Source organism: Ovis canadensis, chromosome 1 (assembly GCF_042477335.2).
Source record: "Ovis canadensis isolate MfBH-ARS-UI-01 breed Bighorn chromosome 1, ARS-UI_OviCan_v2, whole genome shotgun sequence".
Lineage (NCBI taxonomy): Eukaryota > Metazoa > Chordata > Mammalia > Artiodactyla > Bovidae > Ovis > Ovis canadensis.
Window position 1 is genome coordinate 68,073,776 of NC_091245.1, and position 17,982 is coordinate 68,091,757.

At 38.8% G+C, this 17,982-nt stretch overlaps 1 protein-coding gene across 5 annotated transcripts in view; it reads left to right on the forward strand.

Moving 5' to 3' along the window:
* The first annotated feature begins 3,895 nt into the window (after positions 1-3,895).
* The window catches only part of ZNF326 (zinc finger protein 326), a 37,645-nt gene continuing 23,558 nt past the window's right edge, over positions 3,896-17,982 (forward strand). The window contains exons 1-5 of one of the 5 annotated variants that reach the window (XM_069597480.1): positions 4,146-4,574; positions 7,034-7,078; positions 14,822-14,857; positions 14,954-15,065; positions 17,197-17,602. In XM_069597480.1, the coding sequence (XP_069453581.1) occupies positions 4,559-4,574; positions 7,034-7,078; positions 14,822-14,857; positions 14,954-15,065; positions 17,197-17,602 (615 nt within the window). In that variant the 5' untranslated portion in view covers positions 4,146-4,558. Of the gene's footprint in view, positions 4,575-7,033; positions 7,079-14,821; positions 14,912-14,953; positions 15,066-17,196; positions 17,603-17,982 lie in introns of all 5 variants that reach the window. The other 4 variants (XM_069597484.1, XM_069597490.1, XM_069597488.1 and 1 more) reach the window with 4 other exon arrangements.

The following is a 17,982-nucleotide window of genomic DNA, read 5'->3' on the forward strand; positions in this document are numbered from 1 at the left end:
ATTTGATGCAAAGGAGAAGGTGCTAGAGCAGAGCCTGTCCCAGGAAACTTAGAGGAGGGGCTTTTAATAGAGCCCAGGGCCTTGCTTCTTATTCCAAGTACAGTTTGACTGCCAGCAGCAGCATCTCCTGGAAAATTGTGAGAAATGCAGACTCTCCAGCTTTGACCCAGACTGACTGAATGTGAATCATATGCACATTAATATCTGAGAAGCACTGGTCTAGGGGCGAGGGTGGGATGTGAGAGTGTTCTTAGAGGAAATAAGTTTTGAACTGTTTTGAGCATGAGTAGGGTTAACCAGGGGGCTTCCCAGGTGGCTCAGTGGTAAAGAATCTGCCAGTCAAAGCAGGAGACGCAGGTTTGATCCCTGAGTCAGGAAGATCCCCTGGAGGAGACGGCAGGCAACCCACTCCAGTATTCTTGCCTGGGAAAGCCAATGGACAGAGGAGGTGGCAGGCTATATAGTTCATGGGATCACAAAGAGTCAGAAATGACTGAGTGGCACAGAGAAAACCGTAAGCAAAAGTTCAGAGTCATGAAAAACTATTGGGGTGTTTTGGGAACTGTATGTAGCTTAAAATTGCCAATCAATAGGGAAAGAGTAGGGGAGAGAGGAGAATGGAGAAATGCAGGAAGGTGGCAGGGTAGGCAGAGGCCAGACCCTGCTAGTTGTGCTTTATGTTAGAAGTTTTGCCTTCACCTAAAGCATCTGAATGCAGAGTTGCAAAGAATAGCAAGAAGAGATAAGAAAGCCTTCTTCAGCGATCAATGCAAAGAAATAGAGGAAAAGAACAGAATGGGAAAGACTAGAGATCTCTTCAAGAAAATTAGAGATACCAAGGGAACATTTCATTCAAAGATGGGCTCAATAAAGGAAAGAAATGGTATGGATCTAAAAGAAGCAGAAGATATTAAGAAAAAGTGGCAAGAATACACAGAAAAACGGTACAAAAAAGATCTTCATGACCCAGATTATCATGATGGTGTGATCACTCATCTAGAGCCAGACATCCTGGAATGTGAAGTCAAGTGGGCTTTAGAAAGCATCACTATGAACAAAGCTAGTGGAGGTGATGAAATTCCAGTTGAGCTATTTCAAATCCTGAAAGAGGATGCTGTGAAAGTGCTGCACTCAATATGCCAGCACATTTGGAAAGCTCAGCAGTGGCCACAGGACTTGGAAAAGGTCAGTTTTCATTCCAATACCAAAGAAAGGCAATGCCAAAGAATGCTCAAACTACCGCACAATTGCACTCATCTCACATGGTAGTAAAGTAATGCTTAAAATTCTCCAAGCCAGGCTTCAGCAATACATGAACCATGAACTTCCTGATGTTCAAGCTGGTTTTAGAAAAGGCAGAAGAACCAGAGATCAAATTGCCAACACCTGCTGGATCATGGAAAAAGCAAGAGAGTTCCAGAATAAACATCTATTTCTGCTTTCTTGACTTTGCCAAAGCCTTTGACTGTGTGGATCACAATAAACTGTGGAAAATTCTGAAAGAGATGGGAATACCAGACCACCTGACCTGCCTCTTGAGAAACCTATATGCAGGTCAGGAAGCAACACTTAGAACTGGACATGGAACAACAGATTGGTTTCAAATAGGAAAAGGGGTACATCAAGGCTGTATATTGTCATCCTGCTTATTTAACTTCTATGCAGAGTACATCATGAGAAACGCTGGGCTGGAAGAAGCACAAGCTGGAATTAAGATTGCCGGGAGAAATATCAATAACCTCAGATATGCAGATGACACCACCCTTATGGCAGAAAGTGAAGAGGAACTAAAAAGCCTCTTGATGAAAGTGAAAGAGGAGAGTGAAAAAGTTGGCTTAAAGCTCAACACTCAGAAAATGAAGATCATGGCATCTGGTCCCATCACTTCATGGGAAATAGATGGGGAAACAGTGGAAACAGTGTCAGACTTTATTTTTGGGGGGGCTCCAAAATCACTGCAGATGGTGATTGCAGCCATGAAATTAAAAGATGCTTACTCCTTGGAAGAAAAGTTATGACCAACCTAGATAGCATATTCAAAAGCAGAGACATTACTTTGCCGACTAAGGTCCGTCTAGTCAAAGCTATGGTTTTTCCAATGGTCATGTATGGATGTGAGAGTTGGACTGTGAAGAAGGCTGAGCGCCGAAGAATTGATGCTTTTGAACTGTGGTGTTGGAGAAGACTCTTGAGAGTCCCTTGGACTGCATGGAGATCCAACCAGTCCATTCTGAAGGAGATCAACCCTGGGATTTCTTTGTAAGGAATGATGCTAAAGCTGAAACTCCAGTACTTTGGCCACCTCATGAGGAGTTGACTCATTGGAAAAGACTTTGATACTGGAAGGGATCAGGGGCAGGAGGAGAAGGGGACGGCAGAGGATGAGACGGCTGGATGGCATCACTGACTCGATGTACGTGAGTCTGAATGAACTCCGGGAGTTGGTGATGGACAGGGAGGCCTGGCGTGCTGTGATTCATGGGGTCGCAAAGAGTCGGACACGACTGAGCGACTGAACTGAACTGAACTGAATCGGTGATAGAGATGCATGATGCGTTCAGATTTGCCTTTATATCACTGAGGCCCTGAGGAGCCTGAGAAGGTCAAGGTGGAAAGGCAGAAAAATTACTCAGGAAGCCATCGCAACAGTTTAGGAGAAAGATAATGAGAGTCTAACTCAGGTAGTGCAGTGAATTGGAGATCAAGGGCAAACTTATTAAGACATTTTAGGAGGTAATAAGCAGATGAACGACTTCAGTATGGATTCAGGATGAGAGAATGGGAGAGGGCTGAGTCTTGACTGCATTAGTAGTGGGTGGTTGCTCATGATGCCACTCACACAGCATTATTCACAGATGAAAGAATGAAAGAAGATGAACAGGTTTGAGGAAGGAAATTATGAGCTCAGTTTTCAACATGTTCTGCTCTGGTGAGTAGAAAACATGCATAGGAGGGAAAAAAAGAAGAAAACACTGTAAGGGTGGAGAACTGGGTGAATCAGTGAGGGTGGAGAAGGAAAGTGAGGAGGAAGGAACAGTACCCTACCCAGATCTGGGGCTGTGCTCAGCCGTGTCCAGGAACTGTAGCCCGCCAGGCTCCTCTGTCCATGGAACTTTCCAGACAAGAATACTGCAGTGCATTGCCATTTCCTACTCCAGGGGATCTTCCCAACCCAGGGATCAAACCCACATTGCTTGTGATTCCTGCACTGACAGGTGGATTATTTACCTCTGCGCCACTGGGGCTACAGTCTTACAGCTTCCTTAGTATACCTGTGAGTTTTTCCTTTAGTTATGTTTCCAGAGACTGTTTCTTGGCACTTGGTTCTGGAAACTCAATGGACTTCAAAGAAGGGCAAACGGCTTTATTCATGATTTCCTATCCTGTGATCAACTCATCATTGACACGATTTGCTCTATGAAAAAATATTATCTAACCTGGAGTTCACGCTGCTCCAGGATTAGAATGACCACACAGTTGTCTTTTCCCACATTGTCTTATTGGCGAGTGACTTTGCCCACTGTCCTCAACACTATTTCCAAAGTGACAATAATACAATGCTGAGTGATAACTTGCTCAGTCTTGTCCGAGTCTTTGTGACCCTATGTACTGTAGCCTGCCAGGCTCCTCTGTCCACGGAATTCTCCAGGCAAGAATACTGGAGTGGGTTGCCATTTCCTTCTCCAAATGCAGTGTTAATATGTACCAAAATATGTTGATATGTGTTTGCCCGTGGTTGTTCTTCAAGATCTGGACGACTCCTTCCAAAAATCTTCCCTCTGTGAACTTTTACAACACTTTCATTTTGCACCTTGAAATTCAGAACTCGACCGTGGTCGGTCTTGGATCACACTCGTAACTGTTCCCTATTTAGCAATCTGTTCTCTGCTCAGTCAGTCAGTTCAGTCGCTAAGTAGTGTCCGACTCTTTGCGACCCCAGGAATTGCAGCACGCCAGGCCTCCCTGGCCTCTGCTCACAGAGGTCTAAAAATATCCTGGCCTTCTGAATCTCCACGGCATTAACTCCATAAGGGTTTTTTTTTTCTTTTTTTTTTTACATTTTCCGATCAGTCATTATCAGCCAATAAAAAGGGAAAGGTCGGCACGTGGTATATTAGTTCGGGAAGAGGGAAGGTATTCCAAGCAGATCCTTTCGCTCTTGCCAGAATCAAACATGGCGGGCTTCAGCCCGACCTTCCGGAAAACCCGGCTTTCTTTCCCTTGAGCCCGGCCAATCTTTGGGGCTCCTTTTTAACCTTCCTTGCCCCTCGGCGGCTCCGAGAGGGTCAGCACCTGGGAGCGCGACCGCGGACCTGCTTCCCGCCCCCATCCGAGGGCCCGCCCACCAGCCCGCGCCAGCCAGTCGCGGGCTGCGCTGCGGCGGCTGGCAGCGCCGGCCGGGCCCGCCCCCCAGCCTCGCTGTGGCCTGCGGCTCCCGGGCCGGTAGCGCCGCTCTTGGTCGCGCTGACTCGTAGTGTGGAACCGCGGGTCGCGGGTGCTCTTCTCCGGCCACAGATTAGCCAAGCGCCGCCGACGCCGTCGGCCCCGAGCCTCCGCCATGGACTTCGAGGACGGTAAGCGCGGCCTCTGGCTGGTCACCGCGGCGGGCGGCAGGCGGGGTGGCCTGCCCCCGGGGTCTGTTTACCGTCTCAAGATGGCCGTGTGGGCTTTGTTCTGCGGGCCTAGAGGCCGTCGGCCCGCCTGCCCGCCTCGGGCCCAGTGCCTGGAGTCGGCCTCGGTGGGGACCCGCGCGCCCGGATCGCCCCGCCCGGCGCCCGCTGCGGCCCGCGACCCTGAATTCCGCTCCGGCCTCGGCGCGGGGAAGGAGGCTCCCAGAGCGCCGCGGCCTCCGGAGTCCCCAGATCGGCCCCCGCCCCGCTGCGAGCAAATTGCCAGGAAGCCTCCAACTTCCCGTTCTGGGCAAGAGGGCGAGCGGGCCTCCCCCGCCGCGGCTCGCGCTCGCCCGGTGGGCAGCGACCCAGATCGTCCTTTTAGTAAATCCCCAACTCCAGGTTACTTCTTGCCAGATAGGGTTTTCTGAGGCTTGTTCATGATCGTGTTCCTTGGTTGTCTTAGTTTTTAAGATGAGTTTAAAGGGCGTCTGTAAGTGATTAAGTATAGTAGATCTCCATCCAGAATGGAACGTTAAGGTATTTCTGGTTAGCAAAGTGGATGTTTATCCGCCAACAAAGAGTGTCCGGGCGTTAATCCCTAAATTTAAAATGCTTCTGTGAACCAAAGCGTTTTCTCTGGACATTGTGTTAAGTTAGTCAAAATTTTGGCACAGCATCACGTGCCCTTCAAATTCAGACCTACACACAGCCGCCTGGGATGGACTGCTGTTTAATTAAATGAGCAGTACCTTTCGGTCGTCTCTTAAACACCAGTTCTTTAAACCGTTTCATACGCTCACGAAATAAAATTAATTTGGTCTTCATATTGTCTTCAAATCTTGCTCAACTTTTATAGTGATTGGTGTCAGGGTAAGATGAGTACGTAATGACAGCATTAGGGAGACATGAAAAGGGATGTGAATATACTGAATTTACTCCTGAGTTACCGGGCGTTTCTGAATAAAATGGCTTCACTAATTAGTCGTGAGCCTCTAACCCAACCAACTTTGAATATGCTGAGCCTGATTAAATGATCTTTTGATCTTTGATTTGATTTCATGCCACAAAGAATTAAAGCTGCCAAGTCTAAGTGTATGAAAGTGAAGTCACTCAGTCGTGTCCGACTCTTTGCGACGCCATGGACTGTAGCCTACCAGGATCCTCAGTCCATGGGATTTTCCAGGCTCTACCTGAGTGGGTAGCCATTTCCTTCTCCAGGAGATCTTCGCGACCCAGGGATCGAACCTGGGTCTCCCTCATTGTAGGCAGAGGCTTTACCGTCTGAGCTACCAGGGAAGCTAAGTATATGAAAAGGGACTGGAATAACCTTTTGTGGATACTTTTAAGTTACTTTGAAATAGGAAGTTCAGATATTAACAGTAGCACACTCTAGTGTTTGTTTTAGTTGAACTTTGACTCATTTTGATATCGTTACCTTTAAACTGAATATTTGAAATGCCAGAGTTGGGAATGAATTTAAAAAATATGTTGCTGTGTGTTCACACCAAACTTTGGTGACAGTACCAACACCCAAGGTGCAGCAGAAACTACCAGTGTGGGAGGAGGGAGTGATGGGAATGGTCCCCTCCCCCCATGAAGGAACCCATTGTCTTAGGATGTTTACTTTTTATTATCACCATCTGCCCACAGTTCTAAACAGTGTGAAGCATAAAATTCTAAACAATGTCACTGATAAAATGTTCCCTCCCTCCTGCTTCCTCCCTTCCCCTACTGCTTTATTTGGGGGATGGAATTTGCCTGACAATATGTTGAACTCTAATCCTGTATAGTGTAGTTGGAGTCTATTGTATCCAAAGGACTGCTCTATTAAATTCCTATTTGTTAGTAGAATTAACTAAAGGATTTAACAATTGCCAAATTAGTTTTGACAAAGAAATTATGATCTTTGATAATGATGCCACGTCCTGACTAGAAATAGCACACACAGGTATGCACACATGAATGTGCATTTCTCAAATAAGATCTTGAAATCTTTATAGAGAGCAAATTAAGCGCTAAGAGAAATAGTGCATTGGGAAAAAATATATATATAGAATCAATTCTCACATGTCCCTGTTTTTTGCATTGTTGGATATATAATTTATCAGCCTTCCCTTTTGTTATGCTGTATAAATCAGTACTAGATCTCCCTTTTTGGCCTTAATTATATATCAGGTTTTATTAACTAATTTTTACATTGCCATGATTTGGATGATAAACCTGCCATTTGGGGAGATAGTGAAAAGAAAGGGATATATATTTTCCTATATGAAGTATATATAATTATTAACACCCTGTTTTTGTAGATAGTTGAGTTAATGGCAGTTTAAAAATTGTGTTTGTTTTTAGTAAGTGGGTATATCATTCAAGATTTTTGTTAATAATGCACTAATTCCTTTCTGTTAAATGTGTCTTCATAGATTATACACACTCTGCTTGCAGAAATACTTATCAGAGCTTTAATGGTGAGTATCCTCTTTCATTTGATCTAAAATACATTAAGGGAATGCATCTCAGTTTTTTTGTCACCCATCTAAAGTACCAATGTAAGAAGGAAATTCTGCCTTGTTTCAGTCATTGTTTAGTCTTTGGATGTGTTAGTGTTAATGTTGTCATACTATGTATAGTATTTGAGTTAGGAAATTTGGATTCAGAAAACCTTAGGGCTATTCAGAGTAGTTTGACTCTTTATTTGAATTCTGAGTTCTTAATTCCAGAAGGCTCTGACTGTATTGAGTGATGACTTATAAGAAACTAGCTGAGTTATTTTTGTTGAGTTAGAGGCTTTGGTATTGAGTAATGTAGATTAAGTGGATTATTGGCTTGGTTTTATGTTGCTGCTTTCATAATTCATTTTGACCTGTTTTTGAGGTCATTTGCTTTAATGTGTCCAAATGTGTTAGTATATTAAGAACTGTCTAGAGCATATAAAGAAGCCTTATCAATATAAGTATGACATCAGAGTGACTAAAGAGCTAGATAAAATCATGACATATGCAGAATACAATTGGGGTAGAGTTTTGATAGTTTAAATTAGAGTTAAGGCTTTGCCAGACGGATAAGAACATAAAGAAGAGCATGAAACAGTTCAAGAGGTTATAAAAGCATTATATGAAGGACCCCAGAGAGTGGAATTAAATTCCCTGATTGCCAGAAAAATACAACTTTCAACTGTTGTACAGAATGTATTGTACAGAATGTAATCTATTCACAAAATAAAACTGAAGCAAATGTACTACTAAACAAAGAAGACTGTGTCATTTCATGAGAATAATTACCATACAGTTAATTGCTACTTATCATCTCTAGGAATTTAGAGAAACTTCAAATTTGATGTCAGCTAAAAAGGTTAAACATATAGGAAAAGTCAATATATATTAAGTGCTGAAAAACATATTTTTGAGCAGGAGAGTGATATAATAAAGTTACCAAAAGAAGTTTAATTTTCATCCACGTGTAGGTTATTTTGAAAACTGGAAAATTATCAAGGAGGAAGATTATCAAGTTTCATAAATTCAGGTGTAAGAATTTTTCACCTTGGGAGGTAATGACATTAATTTTTAAAATATTAAGCCATTTCTTGAGAAAGTTAGCAGAACTTTCAGGCTGCCTAGTAGTGAGTAGAAAATTGAGAGGGATGCATAACAATGAATCCAGGATTGGAAACTGGAGTGAACAGGACTAGTACTTTTACCAAAGAGATCTGGAATGATAGAAGGCCATGATTTCCACTATTTCCATGATTTCCAGAGAGTTGAGTTTATGCCTAAATATAGGACTTTGAAATACAGAATCATAGAGGGTCAGAAGTTTATTTTCTTAACATACAGGATTGTGGGGAAAAAAAGAAAAAGCTTAAAATATTTCTGTCACTGACGTTAGGACCTTCTTTTGAAAACAGGCACATTGAGGTGTAGTAGACATCTAACATACTAGTTTCAGGTATACAGCATAATGATCCCATATTTATATATGCTGTGAAATGATCACAATAGTGAGTCTGGTAACCCTTGATCACCACATATAGTTTCCTGCAATGAGAACTTTTAAGATTTACTTTTCTTAGCAACTTTCAAATATGCAATACACTATTATTAACTATAGTCACTATGCTGTATATTACATCCCCCTGATTTATTTATAACTGGAAGTTGTTACCTTTCAACTCCCTTCACCCATTTCAACGACTCCCACCCCCTTCTCTGGCAATCACCAATCTGTTCATTATGTCTGCAAGCTTGGATTTTTTTGCTTTGTTTTGTTTTGATTTTTTTTTAAATTCTACATGTAAATGAAGTCATACAGTTTTTATCATTCTTACTTCACTTGTTTCACTTAGCATATACCCTCAAGGCCTGTCCATGTTGTTGCACATGGCACGATTCCATTCTTTTTCATGGCAAAAGTAGTATTCCATGTATATGCATACATATATATCACATTGCATCAACTTTATCAATTCATCTATTGATGGACACTTAGATTATTCTGTATCTTGGCTATTGTAAATAATGCTGCTGTGAAAATTGGGATGCATGTATCTTTTCAAGTTAGATTTTTTTTCTAGCAGTTAAATGTTAGACTTTTTTTTCCTCTTAATTTTAGTTCCATTAGTGGTTTTCATTTAAGGGTGATTGTTAGACTCCCCTGTGGAGCTTTTTCAAAATGTATCTATTTAGGTCATACTCTAGTCCTCTTGAATCTTAATTTTTAGGGTAAATGGTCCCAACTGTGTCAGCTTTAAGAACTATTGATACTTTGAATCATTTTAGAATGCACCTCTGGTTAAAGAACACTGCTTGACAACACTGAGGCCTGAGTTATCTACATTTTATAAATGAGGAACTTAATTTCAGGGATGTAATTTGACTTCATTCAACAGAAATTTACTGAGTGTTTTGTATTAGATAGTGTTATTGGAGCTGGCAATACAGTAGTGAACGAAATGGACAAATATTCCTGCCTTTGAAGTGTACAGTCTAGTCGGGTGAAATAGTAAACAAGAAGTAATATTTATTGTATTGCAGCAATTGCTTGGGAGAATAATAACACAGGACAGCTGTGTGTGTGTGTGTGTTAAAATTTTAAAGAGATTAGCAAGGGTAAGAATCGCTAACAGGGTAACTGGAGCACAGAGTTGAGGGAGATGAAGATGCAAGCCATGCCATTGTCTCCATATTTCCTTCTTCTTATGTAAATAGACAAAAAAAAAAGGGAAAGCATTTCTGATAGAGGGAAAGCAGGAACACAGGTAGGGCTGAGTGCATTGTGCTTCAGAGTGACTTAGGAAGATGGGCTTGACTACAGCAGGTGATTTTTGCTGAGTGATCTTAAAACAAGGTTAGAATAGGGAGGTGTGTGTAGCCAGAAGTCAGTGAAAGTCAAAGACAATTTGCTTAACACACAAGAAGTAATAGAAAGTGAAGACCTTAAAGAATTGAGGGTGTGAGCAACACAGACACAGAGGAAGAACATTCCAGGCAGAGGGAATAGTAGATGCAAAAATGGGTGTATACCTGTTGTACTCTAGGAACGGCAAGGGACCTAGTATAGCTAGAGTGGAGTGAATAAGGCGAGATCACAGGTGATGAAATTAAGTGGAAATAGATCAAGTTAAGAGGTAATGGGAAAGATTTCTCCACTTTGTCTCTGTCGACATTTTGGACTAGGTAATTCTTTGTTGTGGGGGAGTGTCCTGTGCACTGTAGAATGTTTTAGGAGCATTCTTGGTCTCTTGTCATTTGATGCAGGCAGCACCCATTACTCATTTTGGTGACAGCCAACAATGTTTTCATTGTTTGACCCCCTCGGGGGGTCAAAATTGCCCATGGTTAAGAACCACTGATACAGGTCTTATAGATCATCTAAAGGCTTGTTTACTTGGAGTAAGTTGGGAAGCCACTGGAAGGTACTGGGCATTGAATATAATTTAACTTACACTTTAACAGAATTCTTCTAGCTATTTTCTTGAGAATGAACAGAAAGTTTGCAGAAATGAAAACAGGAAAATCAGCTGGGGGGCTGTTGCAGTAATGTAGGTGAGATATGCTGGTGGCCTGTACCGGGCTGATAGTAGTGTGGAGGTGATAAAAAGTGGTCTCATTCACGACTTAGTGTTACACAACTTGTTAGTTATTTTGATCATGTCAGTTTTTTTTTCATACTACTCCACACCTCTTGTGATTTAATTATAAGTGAATGTAACATTTGTTGAGCTTATCATTTATGAAAAGTGAAAGTCACTCAGTCATGTCTGACTCTTTGCAACCCCATGGACTGTAGTGCATGGAATTCTCCAGGCCAGAATACTGGAGTGGGTAGCCTTTCCGTTCTCCAGGGAATCTTCCCAACCCAGGGATTGATTCCAGGTCTATCGCATTGTGATTCTTTACCAGCAGAGCCAGAAGGGTGTAATCAAATCAGTAGGATAGATTTGATTTAAAATATGTCAGATTAATGTTGAGTGAATAGTTTTCTTATTTAATATATATTTTATTCAGGGATAATTGATGGAATGCTAAATATGTCAGATGTATAACAGTGTCTCACAATTTTTGAAGGTTATATATAATATAGTTATTATAAAATACCGCAGTATTCCTTGTGTTGTACAGTATATCCTTGTTCTCATTTACTGTTAACAGTAAAGATATGTTATAGTCTTAATAACTTTATTTTTAAAGTGATTTTTAAATTCATTCAATAACCTGGAAGATATGTAAATGGTCATGGTCCTCTTATAGACTCTATCCCTATAATCAACACTGATTATATGCAGTACCTATAAAGACTTTTAGTCTTCTCCTTTTTAACTAACTGATTAGTGATAGTACTATGAGCAATAAACCAAAAGACATTGCTGTGTAAAGAGAGCTCTATTAATCTTTGTGTACTCTCTAGTGCCTGGGAAAAGGTGAGTGTTCAATAAATGTTAGTAATTTATGACTCTGTAGTGAAGTAAAAATATACAGAATCAAAAAACTGAAGGATTAGTATCCAAAGGCAACCTCTGCTGACTGAAAATAGAAATTAGCAGAAGTAGCAATTTAAGTTTTTTTGTTTTGTGTACCTAACTGAACCTAACTCTAAAATTACTTTTTAATACTTTTTAGAGGAAAGCTTTTTATTTTGAAGTCTTCATCTTAATGTCAAAATTGTCCTCTGTTTGAGAGAGATGAGCGACTTATATTGTATACTTATCAACTCTAAAGACCAATGACTTTTATTAGTCTGGAACTGTGTTATCTGATGTGGTAGACACTAATAGACACTAACCATGTATGACTGTTGAGTACCTTCAGTGTGGATAGTCTGAATTGAGGTGTGCTGTCTTAATATGAACTTGATTTGAAGTCTTAGTATAGACAAAAAACATTTAGAATAGCTCATTAATACTTTTTGTATATTGGTATGACAAACTTTTTGTCATTAAAATCCATTGGTATGCCTTGTACTTTGAATGGATCTTTTTATGATGTGTAATCCTGTAATATCAGGTATTAGTTATTTGAAAAATACTGGTTTATTCAGATTTTTCAAATATTGGCAGATTTTATTGTAGAAATTAAAAAGTTGTATTCAGTAATACCAGTGTCAGTTTCATCAGAAAAGCCTTTTAAGTATTGGGAAACTGTCAAACTCAAGTTTTAAATTTTAATTTTCACATGAGTGCTTGAATTTTATCTTTGGCAACAAATACTATCAATTGTTCTTTGAAGTGACAGTTCTACTTCATTTTTGAGAAAGTGTCTGCCAGATGCTCAAATCTGAAAGCCATAGTTTTTGAATGTCAGTCTTTCCTTTTAGTAAAAACAGTATTCCTTGTAAAAAAAATGGCTAATTCAGTGGCTTTTCCTAAAGAGAACGATGGCACTTAATGAAACTTTATGCAGTGATATGCAGCAAAATTGTTTTATGTATACTTTCCATTTTACTATCCAGAATATCGTAAAGTATACACAAAGGTCATGATTTAATAAAATTGCCAATTTTCACTTCTTCATCAAGGACATTCTTTAAGTGAAGATTATTTTATTATTTTTATTATCTTTGGTATTTTATTTTTTTACTGCAGGTGTGCAATACAGCTATCAATACTAGTGTGGTCTGGTGTCACTGCCTTGATTTGTGCTATAGCAAAAACTGTTTTACCCACCAGTGGTTTTGCATCTTCAGTGCAAAAAAATTTTCATCACTGTGAAAAAGGCAAATGTTTTAGTATCAATAATGTTTATAAAAATAGTTTGACCTTGTGGATCCCCTGAAAGGGTCCTGGCAACTAGTGGTCAACGGGCTATTGAAACCTACAGGCCTGGGGTACATAAAAAACTAGTAAAAAAGAGACCTTAACCACAAGACTAGTGTACATTTAACGTGAGGTCACAGGACTTTCCTGGAGGTCCAGTGGCTTAAGACTACACACATCTACTGCAGGGTGCATGGATTTGATCCCTAGTTGTGGAACTAAGACCCCACATGCCACGTGGTGCAGTCAAAAACAAAAAGATTAGATAAATGAGGCCACAGATAGCAGAATACTGTATAAGGCAGAGTATCATAAACACCATGTAAAAACTACAGACTTCTGCAGATATTCAAAAGAAAGAGACAATAATCAATTGAGACAACATCAGCAAGGTGTTCTTAAAAGGGTTAGTATTTGAAATGGACTTTAAAAAATTAAAGAATTTCAATAAGCTATTATTTGGGCAATAGAGCGTTTCATGTAGAAGCAACAGTGTGAAGCTAAAGTGGTGGATATTTATAGACTTTGGGAAAATCATTTCATCTTTTTGGTTCCATAATCTATCAAATGAAAAGGTTAAATATGATTATTTAGGTTGCTTTCAGGTTTAAAGCTGCAAGATTTTGTTGTTAGGACCAGAATATTTATGTAATTATAATTAAAATTTAGTGTTTAAAAAAAAATAAAAATAAATGTACTTGATTTGTATATACTCTTAATACATAAAACTTGGAGAGGGTGATAAATGACTTTTAAAGGACTTTATAGGAAATACAAGGTAAACGGTTTTTCAATTTTTTCAATTTTATGATCATAGTAAATTCATTTTATTACCTTTTTTGTTGTATTTGTTTTTTGTGTCAGAGGTGGGGATGTAGGTGGAATTATAGGAATTGTAATGAAATACAGTTAGTGCTTTGATTATAATTTTTTTAGTGTTTACATTGCTAGAATTCACATTCATTCCTTTTATTCAAAGTATTTGAGGATTTAAATATTTGAGTCATTATTTATATGCAGAGTATCACATAATGGCCCCACTCTGATTTTACTTTTTAAAAATATCTATTTCAATTACTGTGTGAACTATTTCAATTGGGCATATTTAAAATGAGGCTGCCTCAGATTTTTAGATGTTTTGAGAGGAGTTAGATGCAGAAAGGAGAAGGCAATGACAACCCACTCCAGTACTCTTGCCTGGAAAATTCCATGGAGCCTGGTAGGCTGCAGTCCATGGGGTCGCGAAGAGTCCGACACGACTGAGCGACTTCACTTTCACTTTTCGCTTTCATGCGTTGGAGAAGGAAATGGCAACCCATTCCAGTATTTTTGCCTGGAGGATCCCAGGGACGGGGGAGCCTGGTGGGCTGCCGTTTATGGGGTCGCATAGAGTCGGACACGACTGAAGTGACTCAGCAGCAGCAGATGCAGAAAACGATACTATAAATTTTTTTTCCTTTTAACATTATTAAATACCTTATTTTCTTGAGAATAGGAATTATTAACTATGTACTATTGTAGCACCTGACAAAGGACCCAATGGTAGTATCCGAAGTCACATAAATATTGGCTAAATTGAAGATAATTGTACTATAGAACTTTTTAGTTGATAGGTTTTTTTAAATCAGGTCTTATTGGCAAATCTGATTTTTCAGTAGATTATATGACATAGGACCCCTATGGTAGTACCCTTGTCGTATAAATATTGGCTAAATTGAAGGTAGTTTTAATGTAGAACTTTTTAGTTGATAGCTTTTTAAAAAAAATTAGATTTCATTAGCAGATCTGGTTTTTCATTAGATTATAATCTGTATGGTTTTTCCCTCAGTGTCTAGTGTGAATTTAGCTAATGTTAACAATGAATTATCATTTCAGGTGACTGATATGAATATCTTGTGTTTTATACAAAGATTCCTGAAGAGAATGGTATTTTACTGACTTTTTGTTATTAACTATCTTTTAGGAATGGATCGTGATTATGGCCCTGGATCTTACGGAGGTCTGGCATTCAAGGATGTTTATCTAAAAATTCTTCTTTTGAGTGCCAGTAAAGGTGAGCATCATTTAATTTTTTTTCTTTTTAAACTCTTTATAGGGATGGATCGTGACTATGGCCATGGATCCTATGGGGGTCAAAGATCCATGGACTCCTACCTAAACCAGTCATATGGCATGGACAATCACAGTGGTGGTGGTGGGGGTAGCAGGTAAATTGCTTCATCACTTAGCCAAATAAGTAGATGATTATAAGATTCTAGATGATTTAAGTATTCTTTAGGCATGTTATGATACTTAAACTATATTTAGAACTGAATAATCACCTTAAATGTTTAAAGGTGTTAATGGTTATAGAAACTGTCTCAACATCATTGGCAGACATTACTTTAGGAAAACCATTATTTCATTATGCTAGAGTAAGATTTTCTGTCTTTAGCAGTGATTTTTTTTTAAACTCCTGGTCAGTCAAAATGCCCTAAACAAATGATATAAAAATATTATTGGAAATATTATTTGTGAAGCTTTTTCTTATGATTTTTCAAAAATGTATTTACTAATGTGGAGTGCTTTATAGAGTAGCAAACAGTCTTTGACTAAAATGAAGTTAACCGAACCTGTTTAGCAACACTCAGTTTGTAAGAAACATTTAAGATAGTTATTCTTTTAATTTTAGTTTTAATGTGAGTTACAAGAGCGTATTGTTTTAGTTTTAATGTGAGTTATAAGAGCGTATTGTAATAATAAAAATATTCTTTAAATCATGTTTAGGTTATTTATTGGCAGGTTCTACTTATGCCAGAAACACTTGTGGTCTAGACTAGGAGCTTTATATTAAAGCCATGAATGAATACAATATCTTTGTTTATTTTAATGCAGTACAGTTTTGGTTGTACTTATGTTTCATTGTTTATGCTGTGTAAACCTTAAACCTAGCTGAACTGCTTTAGGCTTTAGGGTTGACCACATTTTAGGCCAAGGAGGTGCAGAGATTCCTACTAAACATTGATATAAGTAAAACTAGTTAGGAAACTTTTTGAAAGTATTGTCCTTCTTCATAAATTGAAGGATCTGGTTTCCTTAAGATGGATTGAATGATGCTTACTTTCCTTTTTTCTGCTTAAGTGTGCCATTATGGTTTATAGTAGAGAAAAATCAGGAAAATAGATACAACAATTTTGCTTATGTGATAGATGTTTTGAAAAATGTAGTTGAAAAGAGGAATGATTTTTATATGGTTACTAGGATTCAGAAGTAAAGTGCCTTCTATTTAGTGATAAATAATTGAAGTAATGTAACACATTTAAATATTTTACTTTATCAGTTGCTGCCCTGTTACACTGTAAATGTAATGTGTGTGAACTATGTAGATGTTATAATTTATCTCATGTAATTGTGGGCCTTTATAAAACTATGTTGTAAGATAAGCAACTTTTGTAATCCATGCTTTGGTGAGAAGTATGATTTGTTTCTTCTGTTGACTCTATTAAAACCTTAAGGAGACTGTGTGCTCCCTTTTTTAGAGTAGCTTTATGTGATAATTTCATGTGATAATAGGGAATAATTTTCAAATAATTGAAGATAGGGAATAATTTTTCAAATAATTGAAGACATTATAAAATGTATTCTTTCTAATCTGCCTTGAAAATTCATATGCAAAGGGTATATATTGGTGGTCTTTTATGTTCTGTTTTATGTGCTTATTCTTCTAGATTTGTAGATTTATTAGTATACAAGTGAAAAGTGACTAAGAATTGATTATTAACGTTAACCAAAGTTTAGCAGGTTGTTAAATTGTGTAACCAGATAATTCTCCCAATTTTGACTGCTGTAGACATACTGAAGCAGTTTTGTCATATAGATTATTGTGGGTGCAAAAGGATCTCTTCTGTGTCACAAGTAGCCTGCATCTTTGTAGTCTTCAATTTGTGTCCCTATTGAAAGACAAAATGTTGTAAATATTTTGTATTTTACAGTATTAGAGATGGGTTCAAAGAAAGTTTGAGTAGTCTGTGAACTTTAACAAATGACTTTTTCCAAGACTAGGGCTGGGCTTAAATAATGACAGACAAATCTTTTCTAATAAAATAGCTGCCAAAAAGCAGATATTTAAGCTAAGGTTACTTAACTCAATTCATATTTAAACACTGACTCAGATAGCTTTCTATCTGGTCTCATGTTGAACTGCCCAGCCCTAATCAAGTGTGAATAAAAGTAGAACTGCAAACCAGTATGGTATAAATGAATTTTAGTTGATAAATGTCATCTGATAATTTGTCTTTTGAATTGTCTAACATTAGTAAGCTTACTTTTGTTTTTTCCCTCACTGTGCAACTCTTCCAGGTTTGGACCTTATGAGTCTTACGACTCCAGGTCTTCTCTGGGTGGGCGAGATCTGTACAGATCTGGCTATGGTTTTAATGAACCCGAACAAAGCCGCTTCGGAGGTAGTTATGGTGGTCGATTTGAGAGCTCCTACCGGAATAGCCTTGACTCTTTCGGAGGTAGAAACCAGGGCGGGTCTAGCTGGGAAGCACCTTACTCCCGTTCAAAATTGAGGCCTGGGTTTATGGAGGACAGAGGAAGAGAGAATTACTCTTCCTACAGCAGTTTTTCTTCACCCCATATGAAGCCTGCACCTGTAGGCTCTCGGGGGAGAGGAACGCCTGCTTATCCTGAAAGTACGTTTGGAAGCAGAAACTATGATGCTTTTGGAGGACCATCAACAGGCAGAGGCCGAGGCCGAGGAGTAAGTACAACAGAATCTTTTCAGATTCTTTTCACTAGTCACTCTTTTAAACCCTTTCAAGACCATGGTTTTCAACTAGAATAAACACTGTTCATCCCAGTGTATTTTGAAGCAAAAGCTGAGTCATAAGCATAATTTTTAGGTTGCCTGTAAAAGTTTTCCCAGTACCTTAGAAAATACATGGCAGTGTGAGATGACTGTTCATATAGTTTTGCTAAATCTCCCTTTATTAAAAAGGTGAGGATATTAGGTTTGGTCTAAAAGGGGTTAAAAGGAGTTGCATTTTTCCTTGTAAACACTAGCAGTTTTGCTAGTGGGACAGTTCTTGGATTATTTTAAAGGTAATGAACCCTTTTGGAGTTTCTGAGTAGGTTAAAGGT